The sequence below is a fragment of the Prunus persica genome, chromosome G6 (genome assembly GCF_000346465.2).
Source record: "Prunus persica cultivar Lovell chromosome G6, Prunus_persica_NCBIv2, whole genome shotgun sequence".
In the NCBI taxonomy this organism is placed as follows: Eukaryota; Viridiplantae; Streptophyta; class Magnoliopsida; order Rosales; family Rosaceae; genus Prunus; species Prunus persica.
The window spans coordinates 18,310,782-18,330,140 of record NC_034014.1 but is presented as its reverse complement, the minus strand read 5'-3'; the positions used below and the strand labels follow the sequence as shown (position 1 = coordinate 18,330,140).

The 19,359-nt window shown below is 34.8% G+C and overlaps 2 protein-coding genes across 2 annotated transcripts; one reads left to right on the top strand and one right to left on the bottom strand.

Moving 5' to 3' along the window:
• Window positions 55–2,838, bottom strand: LOC18773290 (NADPH-dependent 1-acyldihydroxyacetone phosphate reductase). The gene is made up of 3 exons (XM_007205638.2): window positions 2,248–2,838; window positions 1,243–1,402; window positions 55–637 (listed from the first exon to the last, which is right to left on the bottom strand). The coding sequence occupies exons 1-3, from the start codon at window positions 2,582–2,584 to the stop codon at window positions 301–303; spliced, it is 834 nt and encodes a 277-aa protein (XP_007205700.1). The 5' UTR covers window positions 2,585–2,838; the 3' UTR covers window positions 55–300.
• LOC18772005 (F-box protein At2g26160) lies at window positions 16,167–18,969 on the top strand. The gene is made up of 2 exons (XM_007207896.2): window positions 16,167–16,327; window positions 17,438–18,969. Exon 2 carries the CDS (start codon window positions 17,463–17,465, stop codon window positions 18,672–18,674), a length of 1,212 nt encoding a protein of 403 aa, XP_007207958.2. The 5' UTR covers window positions 16,167–16,327; window positions 17,438–17,462; the 3' UTR covers window positions 18,675–18,969.

Below are 19,359 nucleotides of genomic sequence, written 5' to 3'. Positions count from 1 at the left end.
TCTCCATGATTATCTTTCCACAAACACAACTTATACTAGGCAGTGAAACTCAAATCAAATGCAATCATGAACCGATTGCTAGGCATTGGCCAAGCTCTTTTACCAAATATAACATTATTCATATGCACTACTGAGGTGAAGGAAGATACATAAATCACACATGGAAATATTTTTCACTTGTAACCTGTTACGTTATTAACGAACATGATGCTTTCTTCATGTATAAGGCGATCTTGATACATGTACTTTGAGCACACAGACAAAACTATTAGGAAACAAAACCATAAAGAATGTAGGAGCTCAACATTTCATTGCTTTCTTCATGACAAAATCCCTTATGAACAGTGGCAGATGATACAAGATTGCGAAAATGGTAGAGTGGTGGCCATAGGAGAACCAAGCTAGTGGATTCTCCTTCAGAATGGCAGCCGCAGTCCTCTTTGCAAACTCTTCGGCAGAGGTTGAATGGGGTCCTTGTGACATAGTTGCTCTAGCGCGGATTGCTGCTTCAAAAGGTTTATATAATTTCCATTCAGGCATCTGGTTGTAGCCGGCTAAAGCAGAATTTCCAATATTTGACCTAATAGCTCCAGGTACAACAGTGATTACATTGATCCCAAAGTGCCTGAGTTCCAATCTAATAAACATGGATATTTTGCGGATAATTAGTAATCATAAAAGGGGAAAAGAAAACAATCAAAGATGACAAAGCTGTACAGAATTAGTAAATTTAAGTGGCATGTCAACCAGCAAGAATTTTAAGAAAAGTATATCTGACATTCCCACAACCAGATGTTAGATGGGGCAGAGATCATTCCTTTGCAAAAACAAAACATTAATTACAATCTATGTTGTTCCTAGTCTTAAACTTGTACACCCATCATTTTGATTGAATTGCATGCCGAAATCAATACAACAAAATTTTAGACAAAATAATCATTTAAAACAAATGGCTAGGAATTTAGGAAATTTCCTTTTGTCACATATCTTCTAACATTTTCAACAGGAATTTTGTTGATGCTGCTTATTCCTTTCATAAGAACTAGTCACTTCCTAACATTGAAATAACTCAGAAGAGTTTTATCCAAGCACCAATTTTCAATTTTTATGAGATGAAAGGGGGAACACTACTAGATACGAACCAGAGTATTCTTTTGATGTAATTATATATGAACCAAAGTTTAAACTGAGAATAAAACAGGTATGTAATACGAACCACAAGCGATATGGGGATGCACAAACCTTAAAGAATCAGAAAGTGCTTGAAGAGCAGCTTTGGATGCTGTGTAACCACCAGCCCATGGTCCAGGGGCCAAAACAGTAACACTTCCAAGATTTACAATCTTTCCCTTTTTCCTTGATGCCATGTGAGGGACAACAGCTTGTATCAACCTCATGGAACCTTAAACCATAGTCACAAAAAGAGTACATATGCAATCAATCATCTTGAGAACAAACTAAGGAAAATGCTAAGGAAGACAAATGAAAAATGTGCTGGCATCACTGCATGAGACGATTGAATATAAATGAAATTTATAAAATCATTCTGAAAGCCTATGTAGAAGATACTGCCCATGTGCTTCATTGCATTAGAAGACCAGTTAAGCTCCAGTGCCACATTTAGTAGGAAAATAAAGGTTGGCAAACTAATGACAAAATTCCTGTTTTATACAGAACCTCTGCAAAGCTTTAACAAGCTCATTAATCCAATACGATTTGATCAAAAAATTTCTGAGGATGATGTCAATCAGTAATTGCCTAAAGGGTGTGTTGTGGTGCCTTCAAATTTTTGCTGAGTTTCTCTGGTTTTCAGTAGAGAGTGTGAGAGACATAGGGTTTGTGTATTTTTGATAAGTTTTTGGGCATATGCTCAAATTAGAATGAGAACAATTGAAAACTGATATGTTATAGCTAAAGGCTCACATGTGTAAGAGAATGATATGCAGCAAATTTTAGACCAAACAAGCCACTGGATAACAGACCTGCTTGGCAGTTAATAAAGGAAAATTTTGGAGACCACACAAGTGGATTTGTTTGGATTTGTCAATTCTCCCTTTACCCTCAACAGCAATTTGAGCAAAAACCCATATAGCTATTTATAAAAAAGCAGGCGACAAACAACACAAACAGAATGACAAGCAAAAAGAAATCACCATTAGCAAGTAGATGAATGTTAAGGACAAAACTGGAAACAATGGAGCCAAAAGAGAATATACTGAAAGAGAGTAAAGAGTGTCCTTTCAATACCATAAACATTGGTATTAAAAGTGTTTTGCAGAGCAGAGAGAGGGACTTCTGCAAGTGGACCAACACATTGAACCCCAGCATTGTTGATCAGCACATCAATTCGGCCGTACTTCTCCAAAACACTAGACACCACATGATCCACACTCTCATCTGAAACCACATCCAGCTCTTGTAAAAACAACCTTGGGTCCTCCTGAAGGTCAGCCATGGAGCTCAGTGACCTGCTCGTAGCCACCACCAGACAGTCCTCTGCAGCAAACGCACGTGCCAGGGCATGGCCTATGCCTCCTTGGGAGCACCCACTGATCAGAACCACTTGCTGCCCGCAGAATTCCATCTGGGTTTTTCTGGGATCGATCTTGTTTTTGAAGGTGTTTGATGAAAATGGAAGATCAAAGTGGAAGTGGGTCTTTTATTAATTCCGAAGAGATTGGTATAATAAGCACGCATATAATACACGTGTAGGTACCAAATTGGATTAAATAATCCAAGAGAAATCTCTCCAAATCCACATTTGATGAACCAGTTGGATTAGTTTTTTGTATTTTTTTGTTAAGTTTAATCAAATCACTTGATTTTGCCTAACATAAATTAATACCTTGGGACCATGCCTCATAACAAAATTAATACCCTTGAACCATATCTTAGACCAGAATTAATACCTTTAAACCATATTTGGGGTTTAAAGGAAATTTTCCCATATATATTTTTCTAAGGGAAACTTTCTTGGTAAATGTAAAGCGATAAAGCACACGTTAACTATACTAGAATTAACAAATGCGTGCTAGCACATATGGGTTTGGTCAATTGACTACAGTAGTGCGTTTGCTCTTCGTACTTGAATTCGAATCTCGTTTTCTGTAAAATGTCTCTTTTTAAAAATTAAAAAAAAAAAAAACCAAAAGAAAGAAGAATTGATGATAGCGTAGAGTGCAAGGCAAGACCATGTCAAGTAATCAGGTGGCTAGTATATAATGACTAGATTTATGAAGTGTTCAACGTGAGACTTGAACATGGAACTGCATAAAAGACTAACCAACAAGGTCAAATGAGCAGAATTCAAAGGTTCCTGACTGATATCAAACAATTTTCTTGACAGTCATCACCTATAACGTAGTGCCCAAAGAAAGTATAATCTTCAGTTAGAATAATGTATCATTGTTTAAACTAAAAGTCTACTAAAGAAACAAAGAAATAAAAGACGAGAAAGAAAGCTTGCTGAGGAATTGTTTGCTGGAAAATTTAGAAGGAATTTACTTGACTTGGATTCATGACTATAAAGTTGACTTTTCTCGAACTTAATTATATGTCTTTGTAGTTTTTAAACTTCACTTTCGTTGGCAGTATTAGTCATGTATCCCGTTTCTATCAAATTTAGGAACAAAACAATAGATTTACGTTCTTTCCAATGGGAAAACCCTCACTTTTTTCTTGGACAAACACAAACACATCACACTCATTCTTGCATAAAAGAAATTAGTCCGTTGATGCAAACTACCTAACAAAAAGCCTCTCACATCTCGCTTCTTTCTGTGCACAAGCCTTCTGAGTTAATTAAAAATTGAGGTTTTCAGTCAACAATCAGCATGACCTTGACCATGGCGTACTTGTGATGGGAGAGAATTTCCGGTCAAATTTGAGCTGTCAGTCAAATCTAACGACTTTTTGCCTACATGGCCCAATTGAGCCATGCTCTTGAGCTTTGAATTTCACTTACCAGGTTAATCTACCTTTGATTCCAGATATATGGGGTTGGGATTGATATATATTTGTTAATTTAAAGTGGTCAGGGACTTGCATCTGGTTGATTATTTGATATATACTTTTTTTTTTCTCATTAAAATATTAAAAACTATCAAATTGTTAACAACAAAAAAAACCATCAAATTAGAAGAACTAAATATTTTCTTGAATTTAGACCCGATTTGCATTTTGGTCATCGAATTCATAAAATGACTACTCTATCAACTCCATTTTCGTTAGCAATATTGATCATGTCATCAAATTTGTTAAATTTAAAGGTAACATTTTCCCTTCAAATCCAGGTCCAGCCCTCATTACTCACACTAACCACGTTACCCACCACCACTTTGTACCCAAATCCACTATTTCCAATCCAACACCATAAGGACAAAGAACAAATAATAAAGAACAAAACCCATTTGCCTTAAGTTTTTTTATTCACACCAATCAAACATCGAAGTTCAGCCACTACTTTTTTTTTCTTTTCAAAACCTTAAAATCCACCTATACCTTTCACAATAAATTAAAAAATTAAATAGAAAAATATTTCAACACAAACCTCTCTCTTTCCTTCCTCCCTCCCGACCCACCCATCTTCTCATCGCACCCAACCCACCGTCCACCACCAACGACCATCCCCCTTCACCTGACCTGCCCTCTCCCACACCACGACATCTTCCCTACCTATGCCCCACAAGTATTTCCTCTCAACCAATACCCCACCACATATGTCCTCCAACTCAATCTCCTCAATCTTGACCAGATCAATTGAAAAAAAAAAAAAAAAAGAAAAGAAAAAGAAAAGAGGAGGGTGAATGTAAAGATATGTTTATGCCCATTAGAAAGAACGTAAACAACTGCTTTGTCCCTAAATTGGACAGAAAAAGTAACACAGGACAAACACTGGTAACAAAAGTGAAGTTAAGGGAGTACATCAGGCATTTTGTGAATTCAAGAATCAAAATGCAAATCAAGTCTAAGTTTAAGAACCAAAATACAAATTTATCGGGTTAAATTCACATGGCGCAAGTTCTGTGGTGTCCATGCAACGTGGCACTGTGTCAGATTTTGCAACCATGCATTGTTTCTCCCCAGCCAAATTCAAAATCCTCATATGGTAACACAGAAGACGTCCAAATTAAGCCAACCAACTTTCTCATCACTCTGCCATTTAAGGTTGTCCTCTTTTTCTTCTCAAATTAATATTATTTTTCCTTTTTAGCCTCGACCTATCTTTTTTCTTTATATCAATTTCATTTAGCTAGGGAGCTCAATGTCAACGAGCAGCAGTTCAACGCAAAGGAGCTCCCATGGAAGCCTCACACAAGTTTTCAAGTGCAAAAGCTGTGTGTTGATCTTGATGGACTACGACGAAGAACAGACGGCCAGATTCATCAGGCTTGGGGAATTTGTGATAATCTCGTCATGGGATCAATGGACGGTTGGATCGTTGAATGGTGTGTATATATATATATATATATATTAATTCAGTAGCTTTAAATTTATTTATGTTGTACGTATAACACTTAAGAAATTGAATAGTATATATATTTATTAAGTAGCTTTAACCTTATTTATATTTTAAATCGTAAAATAAAATAATTTATTATTTATTTATTAGATAATTTGATCACTATTTTTCATATGTAATTTTATTTTCAATATGTCAAATTTAAATTAAAGTAATTAAAAAAAATCATACAATTAAATTAAATTTAAAAAGTGAAAATCTGAATTTTTTTTTAATATAATTAAATTAATATAAATTATAATTAAAATAATTAAAAAAATCATACAATTAAATTAAATTTAAAAAGTAAAAATTCGAAAAAAATTAATATTAAAGAAACAATAAAACAAAAAGTCAAAAACCTTGCGCGACAAAATATTTCATCGCGCAAACTATTAAATTAGTTTATTCTAATTAAAAAATTTTAAAACACAAAAAATATTTCGTCGCGCAAAAGTCTAAAAAAATTAGTTTTTTATTATTAATTTTTTCAAGACTTTGCGCGACCAATATTTTTCTTCGTTTTTCGTCTCGCAAAACTTTGTGCGACCAATACTTTTCGTCGCACAAAACTTGCACGACCAATGAAAAAACTTTGTCGCGCAAAGTCTTTCTTCATGATCTTTGGACGACAAAGTTTCTGTCGCGCTGAAATTTGTATGACTAAAATGTACTTTGCACGACGAAATTCTATTCGTCGCGCAAATTGTAAAATGTAGTAGTGTACACACCTAGCAGAAAAAATAAAAAATAAAAGAGTTTTTCTATTTAAACCCCATATTTTTCTTTGTTCACTCTGATACTTAAATCATTAAACAATATTTGTAGTATACATGGAATTTTGTCGTCTTCACAAGGCTGTTTTTATCATGTGATTACATCATATGGGAAATTGTAGTTTGTTTGGTTTTGTTTTCTGATGATAGTGAAAACCAATGACCACAACACCTCTTAATTTATTTTTTACCCAACGGAAAAGGTCAATTATCAAACATTGTTAAACCAACCCTTGTATTATAGTTAAATGCTTATTACTATGAGGGTGTACCTATCTAGCTTCACCCATGAATATTCAAAAATATTTGGTCCAAATTTACGTAGCTAAAGTTAAGACAAAGAGGTTAACTAATCAGATAAAGAGGTGTGTGGTAGGGTTTGAACTTCAGACTATTGACATACAAGTTAAGTTATAGAAAAGTTGATATAGATTCAAATTCTCATTGAGGAGTTGGGTTTGATCCTCGGATTTGATGACTTTGATTTAAGTTCTTTGACTTTTGTGCCACATAGGATTACATTCCTTTTTTAGTATTTTATGATGTAATCTTTTTATTTATTTATTTTGAAAATTATTTTTTGTTCCAATGTTGCCCTTTTCGACTTGAATGGGATCATAGTCATCCATGTCATAATAATTAGCTATTTACAACGTTTGACATTGAATAGAAAAGGAAAATATAGCAAACATTTCCCAAAATTCACATTTTTACCTACATTCATGCTCTTTCGAACTTTAAATGTTTTGACAAAAGAAAAAAAGCATTTGTTTACGGGGTAGGTATATTGTCTTATTGCCTATTGCATAGGTATATATGTGTTTTTTTTCTCTTCATATTTTCGAAAATGTGTAATTTAGGTTCTAATTTTTATAGGTGACATAAAATTTTATTTGTCTATTTTTGTATCTGACTTATAGGTAGTCTTATAATTTATGTTCCTACCTTATAGGTAACACAATTTATCAAGGAAATAATTCAAAATTTAAATTCTGAAATGCAATTACAAGGAAATAATGCATTAAATTTATATTTCAATGTGTTTTCCTTATTTACATCAAAGGGTAAAATTGACACAACAAAAAAAGTAATAAATGTCAAAGGACCTACATCTAAAACCAAAAACGCGTGGACTAAACCCAATGACAACTAATCTTTTTGGACTTCGATCTAAGAGGCCCTACAAGTTAAGACCTTTTTTTTTTACGGGACTAGACTCCATTAGCAAAGGATACTTCATGTTTAAAACTTCATAAAAGTTTACAAAACCCAATAGGTCGGATGAAAATAAAACTATTGTGACAAAACATCTAATAGTAAGGGATCAATAAATATCAAGATGCACATCAAATGAACCGATAAGCTCTTTTCAATTGTCAATGTGATCTTGATATAGACTATACCAATTAAATGCTTTGAGGTTGGAAATATCAAGCCAACGATTGATAACAGGTGGCATATGATGATATGGTTGCAAGTGTAACTGTCAAAATAAAATAAAGTTATCAAATGTATAGTTAAAACAACAAACAAATTTCATGAGGCAAAACTTCCAGCTATAAATAGAAAAAATTTATAATAATGTATAATATATCTTTTGGCCTCACCAAGCTTTTAAACATATCCACCAGCAAGTTGTTTAACAGTCCTGCATATGAATGCCCTTCAAGATACTCAGCAGAATGATGATTATGAACTCCTATACAACCTCAACTTTCCACTTATCTCTAGGACCAATATTTAACCCCTTTAGCTGAAACAGGCAACCACACTTCTTTGTACCAATGCTTTTAGGACGCTTTTTTTTTTGTGATCAATACTTACATCTGCATCAGAATTCATTGGTTGTTCATCATCTGAATATACATTAGGTTTCTCAATATAATGCTCACTTCTCTCACAATCTAAAGTAGTCTAGCTCTCTTCATTATATTTTTCCCAACTCCATCAAACCTTTTAATGATAACTACTATGCCACTTTTGTCCTTGCGCACGACTATTAAAAATCTATATAGAAGCATATGTGGTAGTTGTAAAAGATTATCAATCACTCATAAGTTACAACATCATAATAATAGTATTTACCTTATCAGTTGTGAATTGTTTAGTCGTGTCCAAAACACTTTCTGTCCTGGCAAAAATTAAAAAAAAATACAGCTCCAATTAAATAATGTATCTCAACAATTCAATATATATATATATATGATCAAACAATATAATATTAGTCCCATAAGGATTAATATGCTTAGTTATATCAACCAGAAATTCCAATCACACATGGTAATTTTAATTAACAACCTCACAATACAAGCTAGTGTAATGACATAAAGAATTTATAAATTAACTACTAGGGACTTCTGGTCCTACGAATGGTGAGCACATGCAAGGTAACAAAATAAATAGATTCCAAAAAAAAAAAAAAAATTACAAATGGGCATTAGTTAACAAATTCATTTAAGTTGAGTTATGCTGCATTCCTGCTATAGACCATATTAGAATTCTAAGAGATTTTCTCAAACCCAACTAATAACACATGAATCTTAATGAATCCCAATGAAAATAGAAAAATAAGATTGAAACTGGAACAAGACAAGTTAAACCTGTAAGCAGGGATAGACCCAGGATTTCAAACTTGACTGGGCTAAATTTACCTTACATATAATCATATTAAGTAGATAGAAAACTTGATAGTACGATGTAATTTCATTGATAACAAAAAATTAATAATATACCTACTCAAGGGAGGGACATAATGAGCCTTACCTCACAAATAACACTATATAAGTTGCACCCTTCGAGTCTTCATAGAATTAAAATAATTAATTATCTATATTATCAGTAAATTCTCTTTCAATGTGAAGTAACATACAATCATCAAGAAATTCATCACCTCTCTTGTTTCGAAGCCGATTTTTGATCAGTCTCATACAAGAAAATGCTCGTTCTGTTGTTGCTATAGAAACAAGAAGAGTTAGTACCAAACGAATCAATCTGTCAATCAAGTAGTAGGTTTGTGCTAATCTTGTTTCCACTAAGCGCTCAAGTAATATATGAATGAAATCAAGATTCTTGAAGGTTGGATTGTGATCCATGTCAATCTTATAAAATCTCAGTTGTTGATTTAAAGCCTGCAACTCTGTTGTAGTGAAATCTTGAGGATAAAATTTATCAGTAATAGTGTATATATCATCAATGTTAAATCGCTTGAAAGCATCATGGGGATCCAATGATGAGCTAAGACGAAGGAGTTCCATAGTTTCATTTAGAAATCTAGTATTTAACTCCCCCAACTGATAATCTATTACCTCATTAAATACATCCATATAATAATAATGCTCCACTGTGATACAATCTTTTTGTTGATAAGAACGCCCAGTGCCCATTGTATGATGGGCACACATATTAGGCATACTAATTTCATGTTTTTCACAAAATGATCGTACACTCTGTATAAAATCATCCCAACCATTGTTTCTCAACTCATCAAGCTCCATTTTTGTACTTGCAACCAAATTCAAAGCACTTACAATGTCTTGAGATTTTCTTTGAAGTTTTTGACAAAGAAAATCAGTGAATCTCATTGTTTTGTCCAACAAATTCAAGGCAAAGACAAAGTCAAAAGAAACATAGAAATTTTAATACCTTCTGCTTCCCATGAAATTGTGAGGTAGGTCCATTATGACTAATATCTTTTAGAAGTGTCTTGGGTTGCACCAAATAAATCAATCAAACTCCTAATAGAACTAAAATATGAGCCCCAATGAGTAGTTACAGGTCGTTGCAGACATCGAATTTGATTAGTTCCTTTACCTGTTCCAAGTCTTCCAACTACTAATAAGTCTTCAATTTCAGCTTGTCGGGTTAATTTTAACTCAGAATGGTGTATGATAGAAGCACCAACAAAATTCACAATGTTATTCAACATTGAAAAAAATCTCCAAACAAGTCCTACCTCTTTAGCAGCAGCATTTAAAGCTAATTGAAGGTGATGAGTAAAGCAATGAATATAATATGCATATAGACAATCATTGAGAAATAATGCTTGTAAGTCACTCCATCACCATGCATATTGCTAGCACCATCATATCCTTGACAACGCATATTGCTTACTAAAAGACTATGCTTACTAAACACTTTACAAATATCACTTTTAAGAGTTGAGGAATTAGTGTCATGAACACTCACAATATCAAAAAACCTTTCTCGAATATGCCCATCACAACTAACAAACCTTATAATAATAGCCATTTGATCCTTCTTAGAATCGTCAAGTGCTTCATTAATGAGAATACAAAATTTCTCATCTTCCCCAATTTCATCGCGTATCTTCTTCCTCACTTTGTTAGCATAGATATTTAGGATCTCCTTTTGTATCTTATGTGAAATATATTGGGCATTTAAAGGAGCATTTTGTAACACAACTTTTTCAACTTCTTCGTTCATTCTTGCAAAAGCCTCTACCAACTCAATAAAATTACCCCGATTAGAGGAGTCATGAGATTCATCATCACCTCTAAAAGCCATTCATTGATTTGCTAGATACCTAATGGCCTCTATTGTGGTTGTATGCCTTAACCTATTTTTTGCAACTTCTTGTAGGGGTTGCACAACTCTGTCAATATGGTGAGTTGGGTTCTTTAAATCCATCCACTTTTGGATAGCAAAATGATGTGGTGAATTTATAATGCCTACATGAGTAAGGAAAGCACACTCTTTGCCACCAACTCTTCTCTAATTTCTAAATCCATCTACAGTGATGCCTTATGTGAGTGATCAACGTCAAAAAGAAAGCATGGAGAACAAAGCACTTTATCCTTATGAACAGAATACTCAAGCCAAGGATATTAGTTATACCAACTACCATTAAATCGACACATTTGTTTCCCTTCTAAGTGGGATGGATATTCCTTTAGTTTTGGTTGACATGGTCCTAAGAGAATATATGCTCTTCGAACATTATCATGTTGATTAGGCGAAAATGTGTCTATTTGAGGACGTAATCCTGGATCACGCTCAAGAGAATTGGTATCAACTTCTTGATCAAAATTGGCTCTTTGAGACTCAACTCTTAAACTTTCAGACAACTCTTTGAGATTCAGAATGAGGTTGCTCCTCACAAATTGGAGGAGGCAGAGAAGGGTTGGAATGCATGCTAGTTGATTCTTCATTATTTCTTTAAAAAAAATCCCGAATAGTCTTCTTAGGATTTGGATGATGATCCAATATTATAAAGTTAAAGTATAACCTATTGGATAAGCAAGAACACCAAAATCAATTACAAATCCTATTTGATAATTCATAATTCATAAACTGAAATTGATAAGCTCCAATTGTAAATCCCTAATTGATAAATAAATCATAAGTCTCAATTGCAAATCTGTAATTGATACTAAATAAAATCTAAAAAAATTCTCAAATTTCAACATCAACAAATTGAGAGAAGCTTATCGTTCCTGACAAATATAGAAGCTTGATTCACTTCTTGAATTAAGCCTTGAAGGTGAGTGCAACAATAACAAGAGTGTTCCCTTAAGTGTGCAAGGGTGCAATATGAGTTTGTTGACAAAGTCGACAACTCTAAAAAACAGTTAAACAATTTCTTCTACTTTTTTCTTTTTTTTCCATCGACTGTGTGCATTCTCTTTTTTCACTTTTTTTTTCTTTTCTCCTATGTGTTGTAGGCTACAACTTTCCTATTCTCCCTTTTATTCCCCACGTGCAAGGCAGTGCAAGCAAAGGGTTCCTAAGAAAGGTAGGATATTCAATTGGATGGCTGGCTGGGCTATAATTATTTTTTGGGCTGGGATTTTAAAAGCCACCTGGGCTGTAGCCCAGGTTAGCCAAAGCTATGTTCCATCCCTGCCCACAAGTTCATTTTGAAAATCCACAAGCTTTAAGGGCTCGTTTGGTACGTCGGACTGTATTGACTAATTTTCGTCGGATAGTATTAATTTGTTCCGGAGAGTACTGACTATTTATCCATAATATTATAAGGCGTTTGGTGCTGTTCCGGATAAATAGTCTGACTAAGTTATACTGTGTTTGGTGATGTTCTGGATAACATCAGATCAGACTATTTTTAAAATAAAAAAAATTTCTTTGATAATTTTAATGGAAATTGAGATTCAAATTACACGAATTTTTTTTGGTAAGATTCATATGACAAGATTTGTTTTTCAATTATTTTTGCCAATATTTTTTTTCGTCATATAACCCATTATCATAATTGTAGTATCTCATAAAAATTCCAACATACTCGCATACGTTAATAAAAACAGTACCAAATAATGTATAATTCAAAGTGATCACATGCTAAGGTGATAAGAGCAAAAGGGAAAGTTGTTCATAAACCAAACTACATCAAAGAGTGAATCACAGCTCCCTCGCCCCAAGTAAGAGAAGAATAAATGCTTTTCTCATAGCACCATCCAATGTCAAGAATGTTCTCTCATCACTTGCTTTCTCCAAAATTAGCCGTAGTGCCTTAATTTGGTCATTAATAGACAAGTCCATCTTTGCCAATTCAGCAGCAATGTCAGGTCTTGGTTCTGATCCTTTCACCAAACTATTAGTTATAGTTTTCAATTGGTCAATAGACTCAGAAATCATCTCACCAAATGCTTTAGCCATTTTCTTTTGAATATCAGTATCTACATTTCGTTTGCGGTGTCGACTGCTTGAGCTAGCTGAGTTTTGTTGATTTGATATTAGCAAAGAGGCAGAATGATCTGGTTCAACATCAACTTCCTCATCATCATCATTGACATCAATGTTGGTTTTTATAAAGAGAGCCTCCTCTTACTTTTTTTTTTTTTTTTGGTGTGGGTTGAAATCTGATCTCATTAAAGAAACCCAGAAAAAATAGATTACAAAGCAAGTCACAAAAACCGGGTAGAGGCACCTAGACCTCAAAACCAAGGCCAAAACCAAGCTTCTCACCCAGACCAGTTCAAAACTAAACAAAAACAAAATACATAAGATAACATAAAACAAGGAATTCGGACAGCACCACCCATAACCAATCAACAATGTCCCAAACGCAAGACCAAACCCACTATAGAAGAAATCGTAACCAAAGGTACCAAAGGAAAATGGTGATGACTTAATTGCTGTTGCTACTACTGTTGTGAAGTTTGTGTATTCATTTAAATGGTTTAATTTGCTTCGGTAATAGGATTGTGCAATTCATTCATTAAGCCCATGTCCAATGTTTCTCATTTGTAAAATAGGTCCTTTTACGATTTAGCTTTCATTCATGTAAGTAAGCATAACCTAATTTCAAAAATGAAAAATACATAACCTAATTCCACAAAAAATTAATAAAAAAATTGAAATATATAAAGAATAGAGAAGAAGCAAGAAGAAGCATATTGGAGAGAGTATGAAAGAGAGAGAGAGAGAGAGAGAGAGAGAGAGAGAGAGAGAGAGAGAGAGAGAGAGAGAGAGAGAGAGATGGATACCTGGAGAAGAGTGAAGAAAATAACCTTTGGAGAAGATAGCAGAGAAAAACCCTAGGGAGAAAAAGAAGAAAAGAGCGTTTGATTTTTTTTCGTAAAACGTGTGCTTAGCCGTATAATTAAGCGTGTATTATCTAAACCGGACTTTGTGGATTGTATTAGTTAGTCAGGTAAGGAGAGTATTAAAAGCCCAACCCGTATAAAATAGTTGGGTAATTAAATAATACAAGTTGACACCAAACACCTGACATAGACTATTTACTCATATCCAGAGTCTAATACGGTGTACCAAACGAGCCCTAAGTGGATAGTTGGTTGTGTACTCGAAAGTAGACTATCATAATCTTGCAAGGAAACACAAGCATAGTACTCATGCGTCATGAGTTGTGACTGTCATAAAGCAACAATTGAAAAGTTGGATATATGAAACAAAGGAAAGAGAATAAGATCATTACAGCCAAGAAATCAACAAGCTTTTCCATCAGCTCCGACATAACTTGTAAAGAGGTAGGCTCCTCAACATTCTACATCTTTAAAAGAGAAGAATAATTTGGCAATAGGATCTAGAGGAATTTGTATTTTTCGAAAACTTAATATGAAAATTGGTGGGGTGTCTGTGGGGTGTATATAGATGTAATAGGGTTAATTATTAAGTTAGATGATTTTTTTTGTCTTTTTACACAATAATAAAACTTAACAGCTTAATGATTTAAGTATTGAGGTGAACAAAGAGAAATGCGGGTTTAAATAGAAAAACTCTAAAAGTAATATTAAATCATATAAACCACACTAGTTCATATAGCTCCATTGACTAATTTCTATAAGCTTTAACATATTAAATGCAACCAAATAACATATATTGTCAAAATGAAAATATGACCTTTACAATTTGAGTTCATTAAAATTAATTAGCATCAACCGAATAAGTTTCCCAAATACAAAATGTAAAACATAAAGAATTAACTTTATCATGCATATTAGTTGTAAACACAAGAACGATGGAGTTAGAGCGGTATTGTTCGCAAAAGGGTGAATTTCATTTTTTTTAAAAATTTCTCTTTTAGTGACAAATCAATGAAAAAAAATTTAACTTGAAGAATTAGGTCTAAGGATTTTACCCTTACTATGCGTATTGGTGTTGACAACCCAACACAATCAACCTTTTCAGTATCAATTTCCTACTGGTTAATTTTTAGCCTGTTTGTGATACACCCACCTCCCATTACAACCTTCTTCACATCTAATGGCAATCTGTAATTTAGAAGTCAACAAATCCCTGAGACCTTCATCAATGAGAAAATATAGATAGATCTTGGGGTAGCCACTAAAAGGTTGAGAAGCAAATGGCTGAGAAGCAAATCTGGCGATGATTTAACAGTTGAAGGGAGAGAGATCGAAGCAACTCACGGTGCAGATCAAAACGAAAACTTGTTTCCGGGGGAGTTATTCTGTTTATGGAGGACGAGGAAGCGGAGCAAGCCCTCCGACCGACTATGAAATTTCTGCTCTAGCGAAGAATCTAAAGGAGATTCTAAGAGATTCCTCACTTCTTTATTGACAGAAAGGAGCTTACTCCGAGAGAGATTGGAGACTTGTATGAGAGATAGAGAGAGGCGAGCAAGGTAGGTGCCCTGGGAGTAGGCGATTGGGTTGGTGTGGGCAATTGCTCGTCTCTTGTCTTTTTTGATTTTTTTTGATTTCCTTAATTTTATTTTAAATGGTAAAAATTAAGTTTCAATTCCAGCTGTAAAATAAAGTGTGACTTGTTTAAAAGTATGACACATGACATATTTTGAGTGAAAATATCACCAGCTGACGTGATGATAACCGTACTATTTTATAATTTTTCGTTTGCATATGGAGACAGAGACCCACATGGACGTGGACTCCTGTTCTGTTCTTTTTTTTTTTGTTGTCTGTAGTAATATATAATACATATATTAAAAGGAAAACAGAAAACTGGGCCCCTTTGGACAATGGGCCTTGGGCGATCATACTTCCAACTCTTGTCCAGGGTCGGTACTGCCAAAGACATGGCTGAAAAACAAAAACACATCCCAGTAGGAATTCTACTGAAAAATAACACCAACTAGTTGGGGATATTACTTCCTTTTTGAACTTATCAATTAAATTTTATTTTCAATCCTAGTAAATTAGAGCGGATGTGGGTTCGAAGTTGGCTAAAACAGTGCGTCTGTTCCTTTGTATTTGAGTTTGATCTCCTCTCTGTACATTAGAGTATCTTTTTCTAAGAAAGAAAAAACTTGGGAAATGATCTCAGAAGTGAAAAAATAAATTTGCATAGTGAACTGGGCTAAGATGGCCCACTACGTGACCCGTCTCATAGATACAGATTGGGCCAAGCCCGTTATCTTTTTCTTTGGGCAGAAACGAGGAATCAAAATATGACACATACCATTTTCGTAAGCAGCGATTCCTTTTCCTTCGAGAGACTTCTTTCTTCTGAAGCAGCTATGTTGTTTGCTGGCGTTCCATTCCGGCAACGACTGTAGTTTCACTCCTGTAAAACCTAGACATGCAACTTTCCTCTTTGTTCTTCTAGCTATTAGTCTCCAACGTCTGGACATCATTTGGTAAGTGGATTATGCTTTATTTACTTTTATTTGCACTTACTGATTCTGAGTCTCATGCTTTTTTTTTTATTTTTTACAATCACTAGAAGTAAATATATTCACTGAACTCAACCGTTGATCCCTTTGTAGTGTTTCTTCCCTTTGTATTTAGCTTTTGAAGCTATCTACATTTTGAATGACGACATTATATGCTTGTGTAAGCATTTGGTGCCCAAATGAATTCACAATGATGGGTGCTATTTTTAACAAAATCTTACTGGATAAATGGGTTAAGGGGGTCTACGGTAGCTTTTGATTGTTGCATGCACGCATTGGATAAATGGGTGTCAAGTGAAATGCACTGATGGCTTTAAAATCTTCCAAAACTCATTGAAAAGGTTGCTATTTTCAATTTTGCATGGTTCAATGGAAGAAAGTTCGAAACTTTCTTTCTTGAAAGTAATTCTGGTTTTATTTTGTGTCTGCTTTTATTTTCTTTGAGTTTCTTACAAGGTCTGGTTCTAGACTCGTAGGAACAAGTACTGCTTTTTTTATCTAGCAGTTAAGAGTTATCTAGCAAGTTGTCCAGAATATATTGTGCAGTGAATTTCAGTTTTGGGTTTAATTTCAACTTTTACTGTGTAAATGCTACAAGGATACTTTAGCTATTTTCAAAGAGCCAAAGATTCTTTCAAGTTTGAGCCAAACCCTTTTATTGTACTCACTACCTCTGATCAAGCCAGGAAGCTCAGTAAGTTCCTACAGTTGCTAGTCTGCTGAGAACAACAACAAATGGCGTGCAGATAATTATCCTTTCTTGCACTGATTGGGGGTCATGCTCACCTCTTAATTGATGTAAACTTTTTGAGGTTGCTAGTGTAGTAAAACCCAAAGACATGCAGATTCGATGGATTAGTTAACAGAGAACCTTACATCACACCTAGATTGAAGCTTATACTATTGCACTAAAAACTCTGTTTTCACACACTACTTACTTCTTGATGTTGCATTTACAATTTTATTTACAATCTGTCATTAAGAGTTTGTTGGTGTTATTATGATTTCTTTCCCCCCTCTCTTTTTCTCCCAAAGATAGTTTAAGGATTTCATTTATTATATTTGTTTTTGTAGGCGAGTAGAGTCATAGAGCTGCACGATGGGTCGAAGCAGAAATAGAAGAAGGAAGCAGCAGAAGCTTGTTAATCTGGATTGGACAGAGCTGCCTCGTGGTATCCTTGAGATCATCTTTGAGCGACTGACTGTGACTGATTGTATATCTGTTAGTGATGTTTGCAAAGCCTGGAGACATGTTGTTGCACAAGAACTTGCTGGTTGGCAAAGCCGTGGTGTGCCATGGCTCATGATGTCTGGCAAAGATAGAGAGGTAAGAACTTGTATTAGCATACTACAAAAACAACATTGGGACATTGTGCTTCCCGAGGCTTATGGAAGATATTGTTGGGGATCATATCAAGATTGGTTGATTCTAGTAAAACATATTGGTTGTTTCTATCTTGAGATTAGCTTGTTGAATCCATTCTCTAGGAACAAAACTGATCTTCCCAAAACATGGAACTTTTATCATAAGATTGTTCTCTCAGGGCTTCCCATCCTTGACAACTATGTTTGCATGCTTGTTCATAGTCAATGTCGGGAGCTTTCTTTTTGGGTCCCAGGAGCTGAATTATGGTTTAAACATAAACTGGATGGTGATCCATTTGAGGATGCTGTCTTCTGTGATGGAAGTTTCTATCTTATAAGCAATGATTATAACATTTGGCAGATTAAGTCTGCTAATATCTTTGCTAGCATTAGAACATATGATGCTTATGAGGTAAAAATAGATTGTCATGAAGTAATAATGTCAGAGGAGCAGGAAAATAGTGGTGTGTTGAAGTATCTTGTGGAATCTTGTGGGGAGCTTCTTCTTGTTTGTAGGCTTTATAACACCAAAGCAGAGGCTGTTCTTGAAACACATGATTTCAAAGTATATTCATTGGATTTTAGCCTGATGTCCTGGAAGAGGGTACATGATTTGGGGGATAAAATCTTATTTCTAGGCAAATGTTGTTCGCGGTCTGTTTCTTCGACGGAACTCGGTGTTGCGATGAGGAATTGTATCTATTTCTCTAATGATCATGCTGCTCCATGGTGGAACGAATGGGATTCTGATCATCTTTATGGAATTTCAGCTAGGCTTAATCTGAATAATGCTGGAAGAAAGGATTGGGGCGTGTTCAGCCTTGGCAATGGAACTCATGAGGATTTTTGCTTTCGTGGCAATCGAGACAGATGGGGACCGATTTGGTTAACTTGCCCCCAATGGTGGTGCTGTAGGAAATTGGCTGTTAACCGATATAGTAACTAGTAAATGTAGCTCATCTATGGGGATCGTGGCATGGCAGGGATTCTCTTTTTTCTATTTTGTTCCACTTAGCATATCAGAGGGGAGGAGCTTATTTCAGTGATGATGAGAGTTTGAAGATGCTCCATGTACAAGTTAGACGTGCAGCTTACTAGCCGCATACCTTTTGTAAGTACAAAAATATCAGACAGATTATATCATAATTAGTGAAACATGTCCCTGCGTGGTCGGTGCTTGCAGTAATTATATTTTAGAATTTTGGTCGAATGCAAATCCAGCCTACCTTTACATTAACAAAGCTTTCTTTTATTCAAAGTTGTTTGGGCAGTACCATCCCCGCCTAAGAGGTTTCGGAGAATCCTCGTCCCCGTCTTCGTGCCCATAGGGGGGCTATACCCATCCTCGCCTCGAATTCCCCATTTTTTGTATAAAAAGTATTAATCCTCGCATTCATTTCAAAGCGGGACACTATTGAATTGTGAGGGTCAGCAAATCTTGAGGGAGGGTTGTATGACATTCATATTGCTAAAAAACAGTTGCGGTCCATTAAGTTTGTTTATGCCCCTCGTGAAGGTCAATTCTAGCATAGTCGAGACTAGTTATATTTAGGGGACTAGCTAGTTTAAGCATTTACTGTTTATGTGAATATTATCTATCCTAGTAATATTTTCGTTGCTTTTTCATCTAT